Source organism: Canis lupus, chromosome 32 (genome assembly GCF_011100685.1).
Source record: "Canis lupus familiaris isolate Mischka breed German Shepherd chromosome 32, alternate assembly UU_Cfam_GSD_1.0, whole genome shotgun sequence".
NCBI lineage: Eukaryota > Metazoa > Chordata > Mammalia > Carnivora > Canidae > Canis > Canis lupus.
The window spans coordinates 5,426,632-5,443,385 of NC_049253.1; the positions used below are offsets into that span (position 1 = coordinate 5,426,632).

The 16,754-nt window shown below is 34.6% G+C and overlaps 1 protein-coding gene across 1 annotated transcript in view; it reads left to right on the forward strand.

Moving 5' to 3' along the window:
* Positions 1-16,754, forward strand: part of NDST4 (N-deacetylase and N-sulfotransferase 4) — a 252,753-nt gene that overhangs the window by 138,555 nt on the left and 97,444 nt on the right. Inside the window, exons 4-5 of the mRNA XM_038581779.1 lie at positions 8,060-8,245; positions 10,162-10,290. Of these exons, the coding sequence (XP_038437707.1) occupies positions 8,060-8,245; positions 10,162-10,290 (315 nt within the window). The remainder of the gene's footprint in view (positions 1-8,059; positions 8,246-10,161; positions 10,291-16,754) is intronic.

Consider the following 16,754-nt stretch of genomic DNA (forward strand, 5'->3'; position numbering starts at 1 on the left):
CTATGTCTCTCTCTGTCTCAAAATAAATAAATAAAATCTTTTTAAAGACTATTTATGTATTCATGAGAGACACATAGAGAGAGAGGCAGAGACAGGCAGAGGGAGAGCAGGACCTATGCAAGGAGCCCAATGTGGAGCTTATTCTCAGGACTCCAGGATCACGACCTCAGCTGAAAGCAGATGCTCAACCACTGAGCCACCCAGGCTTCCCAATAAATAAAATTTAAAAAGAAAAAAAAAAAGAAATTCCACATGCTCCCATCACTACAACTACTATTTCAACGTGATGATAACAAAATGAAAATATAGGTATGATTTTAACATATTCACAGAAAAAAATGCAATTATAATAATCTTTACAGTTACTCAAGTAGCCATATTATTTAGTAAAACTTTGTGGAATATATTGGTACCACTTATTAACATAAACTGTGTTAATAATGACTTAAGTATAAATTGTGGACTGAAAAAAAAATTATGGGCTGGCATCCTGTGAAGGAAGTACACAATTTTGGCTTCTGCCTTGAAACAATGAATAAAAGAACTAGAAATATGAAGGCCAGATTCTCTACTTTTTGACTCAATCCTACTCCATTCCAACTGTTCAAAAGTATTATTGTTCCAGCAATTCTCCCCTCTCTCCTAAATCATTTCCCTCTCTGTACAAACATACTGCTATTTCTCCCATCTTTAGATAATCCTGTGCTTAGGTTTGCTGCTCCCTCCAGCTACACCATCATTTCTAGACTCTCCATTTTAGCAAAACTTCTTAAAATAGTTGTTAATACTCACTGTCCCCATTGTAGTTCCTCCCATTCTCTCTTAAATCCATTCTGATGTCCCTTCCGTTCCCCATCCATCAGAACTCTTGTCCAGTTCACCAGTACACATCTAATATTAAAACCAATGGGCAAGTCTAAGGTTCCCATTTATTAGCAGCATTTGACATTTAGACTCTTTTATCAAACACTTCTCCAGCTGGCCCTCATTTTGTTGTGGATTCCTGGTATTCCTCCCATCTCACTTGAAATACTCTTTCTCCATGTATTTCCTGGATTTCCTCTCTTCTCCCTGACTTTGTCATGTTAGATGCCCCCAAAGATCTATCCCCAGACTTCTCTATTTATGCATTCATTCTGTTGATGATCTTAATGAGTCTAATGACTTTAAATAAAATTTATGTATTGATAACTCACCAAATTTAGATCTCCAGCTGAACTCTCTCCTCTGAATCCTAAACTTGTTTACTTGAATTTCTACCTGACGTACCCAGTTGGCTGTCCAATGTCAAACATATGTCTTATCTTTCTTCTCAAAATCTGTTTAATTTTTAACTTTCCAGTCTCACTTAATGGAAACTCTACCTTTCTAGTTGAACATTTCTCTCATGTTCTCTATTCAATCAATATTCCAGTCCTGTGGCTCCACAAAAATTCAGGACAAAATCACTTCTCACCAGCTACATTGTCGCCACCCTGATCCAAATTATTATTATCTCTCATGTAAATTGTTTCAATGAACTAGTTACTAGTTTCTAGCTTACTCCCTATCAGTCAGCTCTCAGCATTCAGAATTTTTGTAATTCTGGTAGGCTAGATTTTATTATCCATCTAATGTGAAACTTACTAGTAGCTCCTTATCTCACTCAAGGTAAATACCAACATCCTTAAAAAAAAAAAAAAAAAAAAAAAAAAAAAAAAAAAAAACCAACATCCCTATAGTAGCATAGAAGGACTTAGATGAGCCACATCTATTCCTTCTGTGCAGTGATGCTGCATTATATAGCTTGGAATTGTTCAGTAAATAACTTGTAAGGCTATTTGCAGCAACCCTGCCTCTTGACATCACCTCTTGTGATTCTCCTCCTTTGCTAATTCCACTCCAAAACAACTGAATTCTTATTCTTCCTAAAAAATACCTGAGGATATTTTATTTTTTATTTTTTTAATTTTTATTTATTTATGATAGTCACAGAGAGAGAGAGAGAGAGAGAGAGAGGCAGAGACACAGGCAGAGAGAGAAGCAGGCTCCATGCACCGGGAGCCCGACGTGGGATTCGATCCCGGGTCTCCAGGATCGCGCGACGTGGGATTCGATCCCGGGCGCTGCGCCACCCAGGGATCCCCCCGAGGAGATTTTAACTCAGAGCAATGTATGTACTGTCACTTCTTTCCCCAGTTATCTGTATGGCTTAATTTCTCACCACTTCAGACCTCGATTCAAAATATTACTTGCTCTAGGAAGCCCTCCTGAATAATCTATTTAATATTGCAACCCATACCGCTTCAAACCTCCCTTTTTCTCTGCTTTATTTCTTTCCATAGCTCTTAGCATCTTCATTATATTGTACAACTTACCTACTTAATTTGTGTAATCTTGGTCTCATCTCATTACAATATATACACTTCATGGTGGCAAAGATTTGTCTGTTTTGTTGGTTGATTTATTTTCAGCACCTAGAATGGTTTCTAATACATTATGTATGTAATAAATATGCATTGAAAAAAGATAATTGATGAACCAAAATGTATTGAACATTTTGATTTTCAATAAAGTGAGAATTCTAACCACAAAAATTAACAATGCAAATGCCTAATCAAGTACATTTCATACAATGTGAATGAAGACTGTTTTTTCTGATGGTTCCCTTTAGGCAACAAAATAGACCTTCAGCAGAATCAAGAATATTAAAGGGATGAGTTTCAATTGCCCAAAATAGCTCTTCTTAAGACCGGAAAGTTCACACTAAAGAAGCAACACCATTGCTATGCTACTTCTTTTTCAAAAGAAAAATCCATTTGTAACACAGAGCTCTCCAGAGATTTGTCACCATTTACTAGGCTTCAGTCCAAAAAGTGTCAGGATTGACCAAGCCAATTTCCAGGGTCACAGAGTCATTGCTTTTATCACTTATGAAAACAGAAGACAATTTCAGTTCCCAAAACACGGCAGAAAATCAATAATCCTGGGGTCATTCTCAAAGTTGACAATATGATTCCAAGTCCTTATTAAAAGGAAAAATAGATAATGAGATCTATTTTCTTTAGCACCTGTGTAGCTCCCTAGGAGTTGTATATATAGGAGTACAAATCAATACTTTAAGTTCAACAAGATATTGTTTAATGCATTATATTGTAACTGAAGCAAATGAAGTATATTAATTTATGCAGTCATTATATTTATTTTCATTTTATATTCATTTATTAAATATTTATTATTAACTTATTTAATAACATTTTACAAATTTGTCATTTCCTTCAAAAAATATTTATTAAATACCAAACATGCACCAGGCATGTTGCTAAGTGCTAGGGATATAAAACTATCCTAAATGTATTGTGGGCTGGTTTCACAAGCATTATCTCCTGAAACACAAACAGAAGGACATAATGAGGGGAAAAATACCATTTGTCTGGCTCTTCATCATCCCTGTATCAAGACCTCCAAGCACTCTTCATGTTTCTGTCCAACTATTTGTGGGAGATCCGGGGATCGCCTGTATGTCCATGAGCCCATTTTTCTCCTTTATATCTCTGGCTTTCTATGATGTATCAGGTCTTCTAAAAAGTATCTATAGTGACTGGCCACAAAACACAAAACCAGGGTGCTGTTCATGCTCAACGTTTGGGCCTTTCTGCCTTTGCATGTGATGTCTACAGATCTCTTTGCCCACTTATTAGTATGTGGTTATCATTATGAAGGAATATTGCAATGCATGTTGGCACAGAACCATTTGTGATCATCCAGATTAATCCATTGGAGAAATATTCTTTCAATAGAATTTATCTCCCTTCTTTATATTACCTACATTATATGGTTTAATCACATGTTGGTCTGTATTAAATATCTGTGGTATTTGTTATTTAAGTAAACTCGTCTCATATTTATTTTCTCTGTACATTACCACTGGTTGACTAGTACATAAAATTAAACAGTCTTACATATTACATTATTACCTGATAGTATCCAATTAGACAAATAGGCGTTTGCCACAACCAATCAGTGAGTTTCCTTGAAGAAATATTGAGCAGTGCATTAGCAGATTCTCTCTCTGTTTTCCTAGAATTCAAACCACTGACATCTCATCTCAACCCTTTAAACCTTTTGTGCTTATTACAAAGGGGCAAAAACTACCTGTATCAGTCAGGTTTCCATGCTAAAAGCAGAAGCCACCGAGAGTTATTTTAAGCAAGGGGAGTTTTTATTCAGCTATTTAAGTACTTCTGAAAACTTTCGAAGGGCTGATGGAGCAGATTCTAGGCAATATTTCTCCAGGGACTCACAAAGCCAGGCAGAACTGATTCCCTAGGGGAACGACCACATACAAAGATGCCGCTGGAGCTCTGGTAGCAGCAATTCGCTTTCACAGTCACCCTGCAAATGGGCACCCAAATAGTCTTTCAGGAGAGCGTCCTGTTTTTAAGATCTTAAGTGTCAGCATCAGGGGCCAGGAGCTGCCACACTTTAGCTTTTGCCCACATACTGCTTTCTGAAATATGTCCTGAGTACTTCTAATTGGTTGAATGGTGTTTGCATAAAAAATGATAGCTGCAGAGAAGTTTGGGAAATAGAGAATTTTGCTTTATAACCTTGTCCAAGTGAAGATCACTCCAAGTGGATAGGAGCTCCAGTTCAGAAGTATATATTAAAGCCATTTCTCTTTGTCTGTAAAGTGCTTCCATCATTAACTGCTTGGGCAGGAGTTACAGTAGTAATAACTTTGTAGAAGAGCAAACGAAAAATCTATGAATTTAGAAGACTGGGTTATAATTTTGGCTCTGACATTTAGGAACATGAGCAAGTCATTTGCCTTTCCTGGGTCTCAGTTTCCACATTTGATAATAACATCCGGGCCACCTCACATGGTAAGTATGAGGATCTCATTATCTCATTAGACATAAATGTGAAAACACTTCATAAATACTTAACAACTACAAGCAGACATGATCAATAGGAATGATCAAAGAAAAATTAAATGAGACTATTTCAGTTACTATTAGATGTTTAATGTTAAATGCATTTTATTTTATTCTAAGTTTTGAAAAATGGCAGCTCTATTTTTTATATAGTCTGTAGATTAACACATTATGCCATTTCCTAATCAACTGGGAACTTAATGTACCTGAGAAAATGTAATTAAGTTAAACTGTAAATATTTATGGTGTCTTACCATAATATCATAGAAATATTAGATACTATAAAAGACATTGTTTTAATAAATAATAAATGCCATATTTGAATTAATTCTGTCACTTTATTCTTATAGTTTCAAATGCTTCCTTTATTCACACTAGCAAGTCTTTTGAATTTTGTAATTATTGTAATCCTGTACAGATATAATGTTTAGTTCACTTTTTAGTTGACCAAATCTCTGAGAAGGGTGTTTCAAGCTCTGGACAGTAAAGAATGAAGGTTTCTAGTCCAGCAAGACTCTTGATAACAGAAAAAGAGTTTCTAGGGAATTACTTTTCATTTTGTGTTATCATTTAGATTGAAAAAGTATAAACTTATAATTATCTAGTGTGATTTACTATTTTGATTGAGCTCTGGTTGTCAGTGTGATAAGATGACCTTATGAGCAGTATAACATTGAGCCCCCAGAAATCAATAAATATAATGAAATCCTTTTACTGCCCCTTCCTTCCTACTCACTAAATCGATTGCTTTTTACCTTCTGGTTTTTCATAAAAGTCTACAATTCATTTTACTACCTGTCAAAATTGAAATGTCTTTTTTTTCCTGAGAAAATACCGTTGTTTGATATTTCAATTCGTCCATGATTTTATTTTTCATCCTTTTGTTTCCAGGACATTTACATACTTATCTAATGTTCTAGGCCCCAAATTTGGAATAAAATATTATACAGGGATAGAAAATGAGGACTAGAAGAGTGATTAGTATAGATTATTAGGATTCTTACACTGTTATTTTGCAAATCATGGGACAAAACTATACAAAAACCTTCATAGGAATCATGAAAGAGTAATGAGAATATAACAAATTATTTCTCCTTTCTTGCAAATCAGGAGTACTTCTGTAAACATCAGTCACATGAGTTCTATTTACCACATAGAAGGGTTTCAACACCCTCAACCCTATTTTTCTTTCATAAATAAATTAATCTGCATCTCATATCCAATGCATCCACACTTGACTACCTGATGATACTGATCCTCAAAATGCTTTGATGATTCACTGGGAACATAGAACTAAGCCAAAAGAACTAAGGCTTTTCCCAGTACATGTCTCCCCGTGATGTGTCAAAATAGCAGTAGCTGCCTTCCCCTCTGACAACTTCCAAGTAGTGTTGTTACTGTATGTTTCCAACCTTGCCTTGTATTGAAAATATAAGCTCCTGGGAAAAATAGCTTTCTGTGCTTTTTCTTCTGTACACACCAAGGAATGAATTTTCCCCAGTGCCTAGCAAAAGACTCCCGCTCATTTTATAGCATTGATTTCATAATTCAGTCTTTCCACAGATTCATTTATTGTAATAGATGTTAGAAAACACAAAGTCATGGTGAAAAAGAGGTAAATTTGGCTATACAATGGGAGTTATTCCATGAAAGGAAAAATGATGGAGCCTTGCAAGGTAATTAGGGCCCATCTTCTGAGCTGAGTGTGGCATGTGACTTAGGCACTGCAGATATTTGATCCATTCACCATTAGCTTATTATACAAGACTGAATTCTTTTCTACGCTGTATGCCATATAATGGAAAATATTAATGGCAATTGTCAACAGTTTTGTGTTTTGTTTATTAATTCAATCTACTTTCATATAATACTGTATACATCATTATAACCTCATTGATGAGATTCAGTCCTAGAAGGGGTCTTATGAAACATATAAGCATTTTAAGGGAGAAATGTAAAAAAGGAAAATTAAAAAATTGCCAATCCAGGGGCACCTGTGTGACTCAGTGGTTGAATGTCTGCCTTTGGCTCAGAACATGATCCCAGAGTCCCGTGATCAAGTCCTTCACATTGGACTCCGTGCAGAAAGCCTGGTTCTCCCTCTGCCTGTGTCTCTGCCTCTCTCTGTGTGTCTTTCATGAATAAATAAATAAAATATAAAAAAAAAGAAAAGAAAAAAGAAAACTACCAGTCTATATCTTGTACCTTGCAATATAATATCATTAGCAAACATTTTTTTTTCCATTTTCTTGTTTTAAATTTGTATTTGTTTTCTTTTAGATTCGACTGTTTACCCAAGGCAAGCATCTCATAGTAAAGTGTATGTTTCATAATAAGTATAGTGAGCTGCTATGAACCAAAACCAAGGGAGAACCTTAATTTTGCTTTTCTTTTGTCTATTATATCCAAAACATCACTAAGTCTCCTATAATATTTGTCCCCTGGCTTTTAATTGGACTACCAATAATCAATCTAGTCTGAGTACCTGTGTTCCCTCTAATCTGCATCATTGCAGTAACTTCCTAATGCACAACCTTAATTCATTTCCTCCCCCTTTTAGTTCATCTTAACATATTGACACTGGGTCTTTCTTCCAAAAACATAGAGCAGACAGATCATTCCCTCCATGATCAGATAGCTTCCTTATCTACACTATTTAGGTGGAATTTATTCCAAATCCCTTAGTTAACGGTAAAAGCTCATTACTTTGTAGTTTATACTTACCTGTCTGGTTGTCTTCAACGTGACACACACATATACACATACACACAAAAAAACCACACATACACACACATGCACACGCACAGAAGTTGCTCTCCATCTCTCATATTTGGGCACTTGCTCAAGTGACACTGCTTTTCTATCTGAGGAAAAACCATGTTCTCTTCCTATCTTCCTCCAAAACTTTCTGTATTCAAAATCCAGAATTAATCTCACCCACATACCACATGCCAAAGTATTTACTATGTCTATGATACCATCAGGATTCTGTAAGATTATGAGCTGCTGAAAGAACTCTATGTTAGTTTTTATATTTCTTGTACTTCACATAGAATTCAATGTATGCTAAATAATGTTTACGAAAATAATTTTAATTGAATTCACTTGGCCACACTCCATGTGATATTCTCTCTTTCTTTTAGGAACATGGAATACCTACCAACATGGGCTATGCAGTGGCACCACATCACTCAGGGGTCTACCCAGTTCATATTCAGTTGTACGAAGCTTGGAAGAAGGTCTGGGGTATTCAGGTCACCAGCACTGAAGAATATCCACATTTGAAACCTGCACGTTACCGAAAGGGCTTCATTCACAATAACATCATGGTGAGCATATGTTGCTTCATGTATTAAAGGCTCTTAATATCTATTATGTGGAATAAATACAAGATATAACTTCTGACCTCTCTGATATGAATATCGTAAGTTCCTAGCATACCATGGTGGTGACTGATCACATATTAACATGTTGTTCAGCTAGTGGCTTGATTCACAAGCATAAGTTTGGTTGCGCCAAATCCAAGACAAGCTCAAAACGATGAAAATGAATTTCGAATAAACCATCCATGCACTTCCTCAACTGAAGTTTTTCTGGAGAACCTTAATTTCTGGGAGTTTCTCCTTGTCTATTTGTTTGGGTGGTCATATTGAGAGTTTTCCAGGCAAAGTGTTGGTCCATAGATCAAGAAAATATCTCCCAAATCACTATACAATCAACAGACAGGATCAAACAAATAGCATATGAAAACTAAACTTACCTACTCAGTTTATTTTGGCTTTCAGACACTTATGAGCATCCTAGGATGTTGTTTTCTTATTATTCTTTCTTTTCCTTGCATTTTCTAACAATGGAGGTGGATATATTTTTTCAGATATATTGAAAAAATAATAATAATCTGATACAAGAATGGAGTATCGGTTGCCATAAATGACAATAGAATCAAATGAATTTTACATTGGGATTTTTTAGTATTCATTGGAATGAAAATGTATGGTAATCTTCACTTCGAAATAAAATAGCCTGTTGTAAAATGTCCATCCCTACTTCCAGTGCCTTATTTTCTCATTGCCTAGATCATAGTAAGGGTTTTTAAACTGTTCTCCCTACTTTATATATTTACATCTTCCTAATCTGTTGTTCAGATTGCTGTTAGAACAATCTATCTCTCTATCTAGTCACTAGCTAAAACCAAGCAAAACATACTAATACACATGCCTAACCACAACCAGTACTAGAAGACCTTAAAAAGCCTCAGATTTAAATAGAGTTATTAATTATGAAAATAGTGGTATTGACATTCATAAAAATCCAGGAGGTATAGAAAGAATTGCTCTTATATAATTTGAATCAGAGTGAAAATACCATTTTTCCCTTTACTGAGTTACATGAACATTTGACTATTCAAATGTTAAATAAAAACATTCATTTTAACCAATATTACATGGACTCATTTACTTTGAATTTAATATAAACTATTTAAAATGTTTATTTAAATGTTAAAATAAAAACATTCATTTTAACCAATATTACATGGATTCATTTACTTTGAATTTAATATAAACTATTACAGAAATTAAGCAAAGAATAGATAAAAATTATAGTTACTCTGTTCAATGGGGTGCATTTCTCCATTAGATAATAAGCAGTTTATTATTCAAAGTCAACTTTTGGAATAAAATTACTTATTTACTTTCTCTGTTGAGACTTCAAATTTATAATAGAATTAACCACAGAATATTCCAGAGGCAGTCATTATATGGTTTGACTACTACTGTGATTAAAATTTAAAATCAGAGTGTAGTAAAAATAAAATTTAGAAAAGATGAAAGTGGATTGTTTTGTATCTTAGAACCTACCATGTAAGATTGACTTCAGAAGCAAGGAGAATAATATCCTAATACCATGAAAAATGTAACTTTGGGAAATCTCTATATTTGAATTAAATTAATCTGAAGAAGGCTTTTATTTTTTGCCAGTCCTTTAACGTAACCCAGTTGGTGGGTAAGATTTATACCATTTTGTGATAATGCTTAGCCTATATGTCCTATAGCATTGATTTGGCAACTCCCTTAATATTTACATAATTACATCAACAGCAAGTCATGATTACAGTAAGATTTGGGCTTTAGCAACCAAGGAAACTCCAATACGAATTGAAAATTTGCAGACTCCAAAGTCATGAGACACCAGGAGACCTCTTAATTAAGTAATACAGTGTGGTCCTTTTCCCCCTTTTCTTCAGGTCCTCCCTCGACAGACCTGCGGGTTATTCACCCACACTATTTTCTACAAAGAATATCCGGGAGGACCCCAAGAATTGGATAAAAGTATCAGAGGAGGTGAACTTTTCCTTACAATCCTTCTAAACCCAGTATGTATTCTATTCATGCTTTTTATAACATGAGAATTTTCAAATATGTGTTTATTTTTGTTTCTATTGCCAAACCTTCACAAGAATAGTTGGTAAATACTAGTCCTACTGGAAAGAAATTAGACTACATCTCCAAGTTACTCACATTTGATTTTTAATTTTTATGATCTTCAGTTAAGAAAGACAGATTTGTTAAAAAGCATCTTTTGAATTTAACTAAATGTAATATAATATCTCAGTGCTGACTTCTATTCTTGAATTGTAGTAAAGACATAATATGCAGCTCTCTAGCCCCAAATTAATATTCACAATGTTATCAGTGAATGCATATAAGTTGAGTTTGCTTCTGGCTCAACATATGAGTAGGCATACAATTCAGTCTCTAAAAATGATTACAATGTAAAATTGCATTGAAAATATGTAACTAGGTATTATCTTTGTTTAAAGGGTCATCTGAGGCCTATTTTAAAAATCTCCACTAATTCTATTTGGAATCAAAATAGAGAATTTGGCCCCTTTTTCTTTAATCGTGTCCTTTTATCTTTCAAATTTTTGCAATTGCATTTCCTTTTATGTGTATAAAAGTATATCAAGGTGGGGATATATTATAATTAGATACTGTTGAAATTATTTCAGCTTTCTGATTTTTTTCTTCCATTAATGTTCCATTTCTAAGGTCAGACAAAAACAACCCCTCTTTACATCTTAGTACATACAAAAAATATGAAGTAGTGGGTAATATGCTGTCCCCACCTTATTTAATGTAACAAACTTTCATACTCAGAGAAAAAGATTCATGCATTAAAAAAAAAAAAAAACAGCTCAGTTGTCTATGGTGAAAGTACGTTTAAAATGAATTATTTAGATAATTTTTCTATGGTATTTTAAATTCCTGAAGAAATTAAATAAAAACTTACATTGTGCAAAAATGAAAACTTGCAAATTGGATTCAAGGAGTAGGGAAGTGGGGGGGTTAAAATGCTTTGTATGAATAAATATGAATAATCAAAAAACCTTTCACTCAAATGGCATAGTTATTGAAAACAAAACAAAATTTTAAAAAGGTCTGTTGTGCTGCGGTGGCACTATACTGGCAAACAGCTTGGATGCTCTATGATCTTTTGCAGGAAACCATTTCTCAGAGCTTGCTTGCACTTCTGTAAACAAATTAGTTAACTAGACAGTCTTCAATGGGACTCAAAGATATTTTTTATGGACATAAATCTGAGTCATTCCAATGTTTTGTGTATAATTCAAACTCATTGACATTTAAAAGATATCAGGATTTTCTACAAGTATTATTTTGGAAATTGAGGTGTGCATGTGAATGTTAATGAATGAAAATGTGGAAAACCTTTCTGTTTACCCCTTTCCTCACTAATTGAAAATTTGATCTCCACAAATGCAAGGGTCATTTCTTCATACCTTTTTCATTTCAGCACTAAACTTTTGTCCCCAAACCTGCACCAACCATTTCCTAAGGGGAAGTGGATAAGCATGAGAGCACTGATGATTGCCTCCCCTAAAATGGTGACCTTAGGCCTGACTGCTATTTCTGTAAATGATTTGACTGCCTGTCTCATTGTCATTAAAGAGATGGATCTAAAACTTGTTTTTAAATTTTGAATTCAGTACCATTCTTCTCATAAAGCATCATTTGAAGATGTATAGTTGGTTCTTTAAATAAAAGACTAGTTGGCATCTAATATTTCTACCTTCAGCACTTGTGAATTCACAAAACAACACTAGTGTAAATTGTTTAAAAACATTAGCAGTGTCACACAGATCAATTTTAATTATGAGTGGAATGTTAACAGTGGGAAAGGGAAGTTTCAGGAGGCTTCTTGTGTTCATTCACAACTGTGCTTGCTTTATCATTGTGAATTGATGGTGAACTCAAAATATGATACATGAGTAAAGGAGAGAAACCTGGATAGACAGCAGAAAGAGCAATGCTAGAGATGGTCAACGGTGTGGATGATATAGGACATTGTAAAATATGGTAATATGAAGAAGCCTCCATCTGGCAAAGAATGGTCCACAAGATGTGAAATTAGGAACAATGTTGGTTAAAACATGGACAGTGTACACCCATAAGCAATCTAAGGAGATATTTCTCCTTGGCTCTCTAGGGAGACAGGTGGCAGGCAGTATATGGTGGTACCCATCAAAATGGGGCTTAATTCCAGACCTGTGTAGGCAGAAGCTACAAGATGTATTAGTCAGGGTTATCTGGAGAAACAGAACCTGTATGGAATGGGAGGGAGATAGACTTATTATAAAGAATTCACTTATGTGATTATGTAGGTTGATGAGCCTCAGGATCTGCAGTCAACAAGCTGCAGACCCAAAAGAACTGATTGTCTAGTTCCAGTACAAGTCCTAATGGCTTACCTTAGGCCTGAGAATCAGGAGAGCTGATGGTGTAGTTCCAGTCCAAAGACTGGCAATATCAAGATCCAGCCAATGTTTCAAACCAAATCTGAAGGCAAGAAAACAAACAATGTTCTAGCTCAAAGACTATCAATCAGGAGTTCCCTGTTACTCACAGGATGATGAGCCTTTTTGTTCTTTTCAGGCCTTCAACCTATTGGATGAGGTCCATCCACATTAGGGAGAGCAATCTGCTTTACTCAGTCGACCAATTCAATTGTTAATCTCATCCAAAACACCCTCACAGACACACCCAAAATCTGGTCATTCTGAAGTCCAGTCAAGCTGACACATTAACTACCACACCCAAATGAGATACTTAATGTGAATGAAATAAAATGGGCCACACTGATAGAGGAGAGGAAGTGATGAATAAAGAATCTTGGAACGTAAGCTTAGGATTTTTTTTGTGCATGTGTCCTATAGAGAGACACCTCAGGTGATGAGCTATCATCAATACACTCATCTGGAGAAAGAAATAGGATGCTTAATTACGGTTTCAGGTTAGATGGTTCTAGCAAGTCTATCAAGGAGTGAAGTTATAGGAATGGAGTGAGGAAAGAAGAAAACAAAGAGGAAATATCATACTGACACCCAGCCCTCCCCTTTGGTCTCTTCTTTTTCTCCAGCCATTACTTAATTATTTATCAGAGTAAAAAATATCTCTTTACTACTCTTTCACCAAAATGATGCTCAAGACAACCTCTGAAAGTTTTTTGATATGAAGGTATGCTATTGATATGAGCTAATTAATATGCTAACTCTAAGAATACTTATATTCTAACAGAATCCATTCCCAAAGGAGAGGTCTAGGATTGCATTATTTTAGATATCAAAGTCCCTTGTGATAATAAGTATTTAGTAGGAAGCATTCAACATCCATGAAATCACTTGGAGATGACCACTTCTTCTGTTTACTGTTCCAACTGAACATTACAATGTGAAAAAGTGATTTTCATGAGGACTTAGAAGTAGGATAAACAATCACTAGGGTTAGCATCAACTAAAGATTAAAGGCCAATCTAGCTTTAATTTGTTTTTTCATTGATGATTTGCACTTTCACATCACAGAAATACTATAATTATCGTATATTATGACATCTTTCTTTTATGCTAATTTTCTCCAAGGATTTGTTAAATAGTGTACAGATTTCTGTTCATAGCACTGGGGCTTTTGTATGTTGATGAATGGATGAATAAAGATATAGATAACATGACAGAAAGCTAGCAGTGATAGTAAATACTCCAGATAATATTAATGTCTAGTCTTTCTTATCACATTGGAATGATAGATCAACTCTAGCAAGATGAAATTAACAGGAAATAATGAAAACCCCCAAAATTATTTTCAAAGAAAATAGTCATATAATTCCAGCATCATATAAGAATAAATATTATATAACAGCAGATTAAATCTGCCAGCAAATTGTATGGGATGCATCATGACATATTAAGTTCCTTGTTATTGAAGTTACCCAAACAGAAATGTAGGAATATGGAATCTATTACTTTAATATCTCTTTTGATGCTAAAAATCTGTGATTCTACTCTTACCCAACCAGACATGGGTGTATCTCTTTCACTGTAAAACATTAAAAAATATAAAGTAAGTTTAATTTTAAATATTACCAACCAGCATTATAAATGTGGTTATACTCTGTGATCATAAAGTCAGAGGAAAAGAAGAAAGAGTAACTTATCAACATGTATACAAATGCAAGAATGAGACAAAAATGGGAAGTAATTCAGTGGTGGATGTACTAAGGGAAATGTATTGAGAATAAAAAAATTCTTATCATTAGTATACTGAAAGAAATATTACTGCCAGATTTAGCAGAACTGTTTTGAATAGGTCTGGATCCTTCATAGGATTCACGTAAACATCCTATGAAGCTAATAACAGCTGGAAAAAGTATATGAGGGAATGTCCTGTAATCTTCCTCTCTAAAGTACTTTAAAATAGAATCAACAACTATAGAGTTCTTTCTTATTACCTTGGGAGTTCATCAGCCTAAAGGAAGGCGACTGGATTAAATAACCTTAAAAAGTTCCACGTATTTTTTTTTTCTGGTTTCCAAAACTCTGCTCTGCAGTCAAAAAGGCACAAACCTTTCTTCAGAAAGAGATCCATAAATACACAGAACAAACTGGTGTTGCCAGTAGGTAGGGAAGGTAGGTGATGGATAAAGTGGGTGAAGAGGAATGAGAGGCATAGGCTTCCAGTTATGGAAATAATAATGGGGTTGGAAGGCACAGCATAGGCAATATAGTCAATGGCGTTATAATAGCATTGTATGGTGACAGATGGTAGCTCTACTTGTGGTGAGTATAGCATAAAATATAGGCTTGCCTAATCACTATGTTATATTTGAAACTAATGTAACATCGTGTGTTAACTACACATTAAGTTTTTAATAATTGATATCATATCACAAAAGGCGGAGGTAGGGAACATGAATCATACCAAGATCAGGGAAATTTTGTTGTCTAGCTTCCAACTTAGGGATTCACATTATTTTGTATTGTCCCCTCTAGAAAAGACCTGTATCACTTCTGTACTCAGATGTCTCTGATAGTTTTTCTTTATGTGTTTTCAACATTTCTTTTTTATTGTGACTCTAGCTGACACCCTGCTTCTATGCACATTTTAAAATTTGTCACTGTTTTCTGGGGTGCCTGGATAACTCAGTCCAAGAAAGCATGCAGCTCTTGGTTTTGAGGTCATGGGTTTGAGCCCCATGTTGTGTGTAGAGATTACTAAAGTAAACTATTAAAAAATTAAATTAAATAAATCATTATTTTCTCATCTACCATAAAACAGAAAATATAAATTAGAATATATTTTCACATCTTGACTTGCATATGACCTCCTATTACTGAGGTATTAGATCTTTTGATTCAGCAAACTGCAAAGAATAAGGTTTCTTGATTTTCTTGAATACCAACTTGTTTTGCCCAAATGAATCTAACAATTGAAAATTAAATGATATGAGGGCCATTTGAACGGCATTTCAAAAGGATAGCCAGGCATCTATCCACTTAACATTCGGATAACTTCCTCCTATCTTTCTTAGATTCTATCATGACCTCATCACATATTGATATTTTCCTGCACTGCTCCACACTTGTCAAATACTAACATGTATTTCCCTGGTGCCGAATCCTTCCTGTATTTCAATATAATCTTTGTTCAGACAGGAAGAAATATAATTTAATCATGTATGAGGTAAAACAGCTTATACCAGGTAACCCACCATCATTCAAGTCGAGACACTACCCTATAAAATATGCAGCAACTGACAATAATAAAGGAAGTCTGGAGTCTTATCAGATGGTGTCACCAGTAACTATAAAAGCTTGAAATGAGTATGTTCTACCGGATTTATTTTTTTTAACTCATTTTAATTCTGTGCTACACAAAGAACAATATGAAAATAGAAATTTTCTAAGTTTCTTAACAGATATGCTTAAAAAGATGTTCTGATTCTAGAATGTTTTAAAATGAGAGTACTGAAGCCAGGAAATCTATGTTTTCCAAAAGTTTGAAGCAGTGTCTAGACTTACTAACCTTTGCCTGTATTTTGGCCAGTTGCAAATTCAGATGAAGAAAAAATATGTGCCTGAAAGAGTGGTGTACTTGAAATTGACAGTAGAGTATAATGGAACTGCAATGATATACCTCTCCATGTGCTGTCTGCTGAACTCTCATACACCGAGGCTGCTTAATGAGCTTCCCTTCTTCGTGTATATCAATCTCCAAGTTTGTGGTATCTAATAGCAGGTGCAGTACATTTTGGATTAGTGCTGGCTCTTAAGACAAAGTAAAGAAAAGACAGCTGTAAGGTATAGGAAAACATCAACATGAATAGCCTGAACCAAACTTTAAGTTCTTTTAGTGCTGAAATAATACAGAATCAGATATGTAAGATAAATTCACAGAAACATATGTTGTGTACAGCACAATATAAAATGCAAGAAACATCCCAAGCCTATTTTAGAGCAGATTATAAAGAATTACTGATTACTGATAT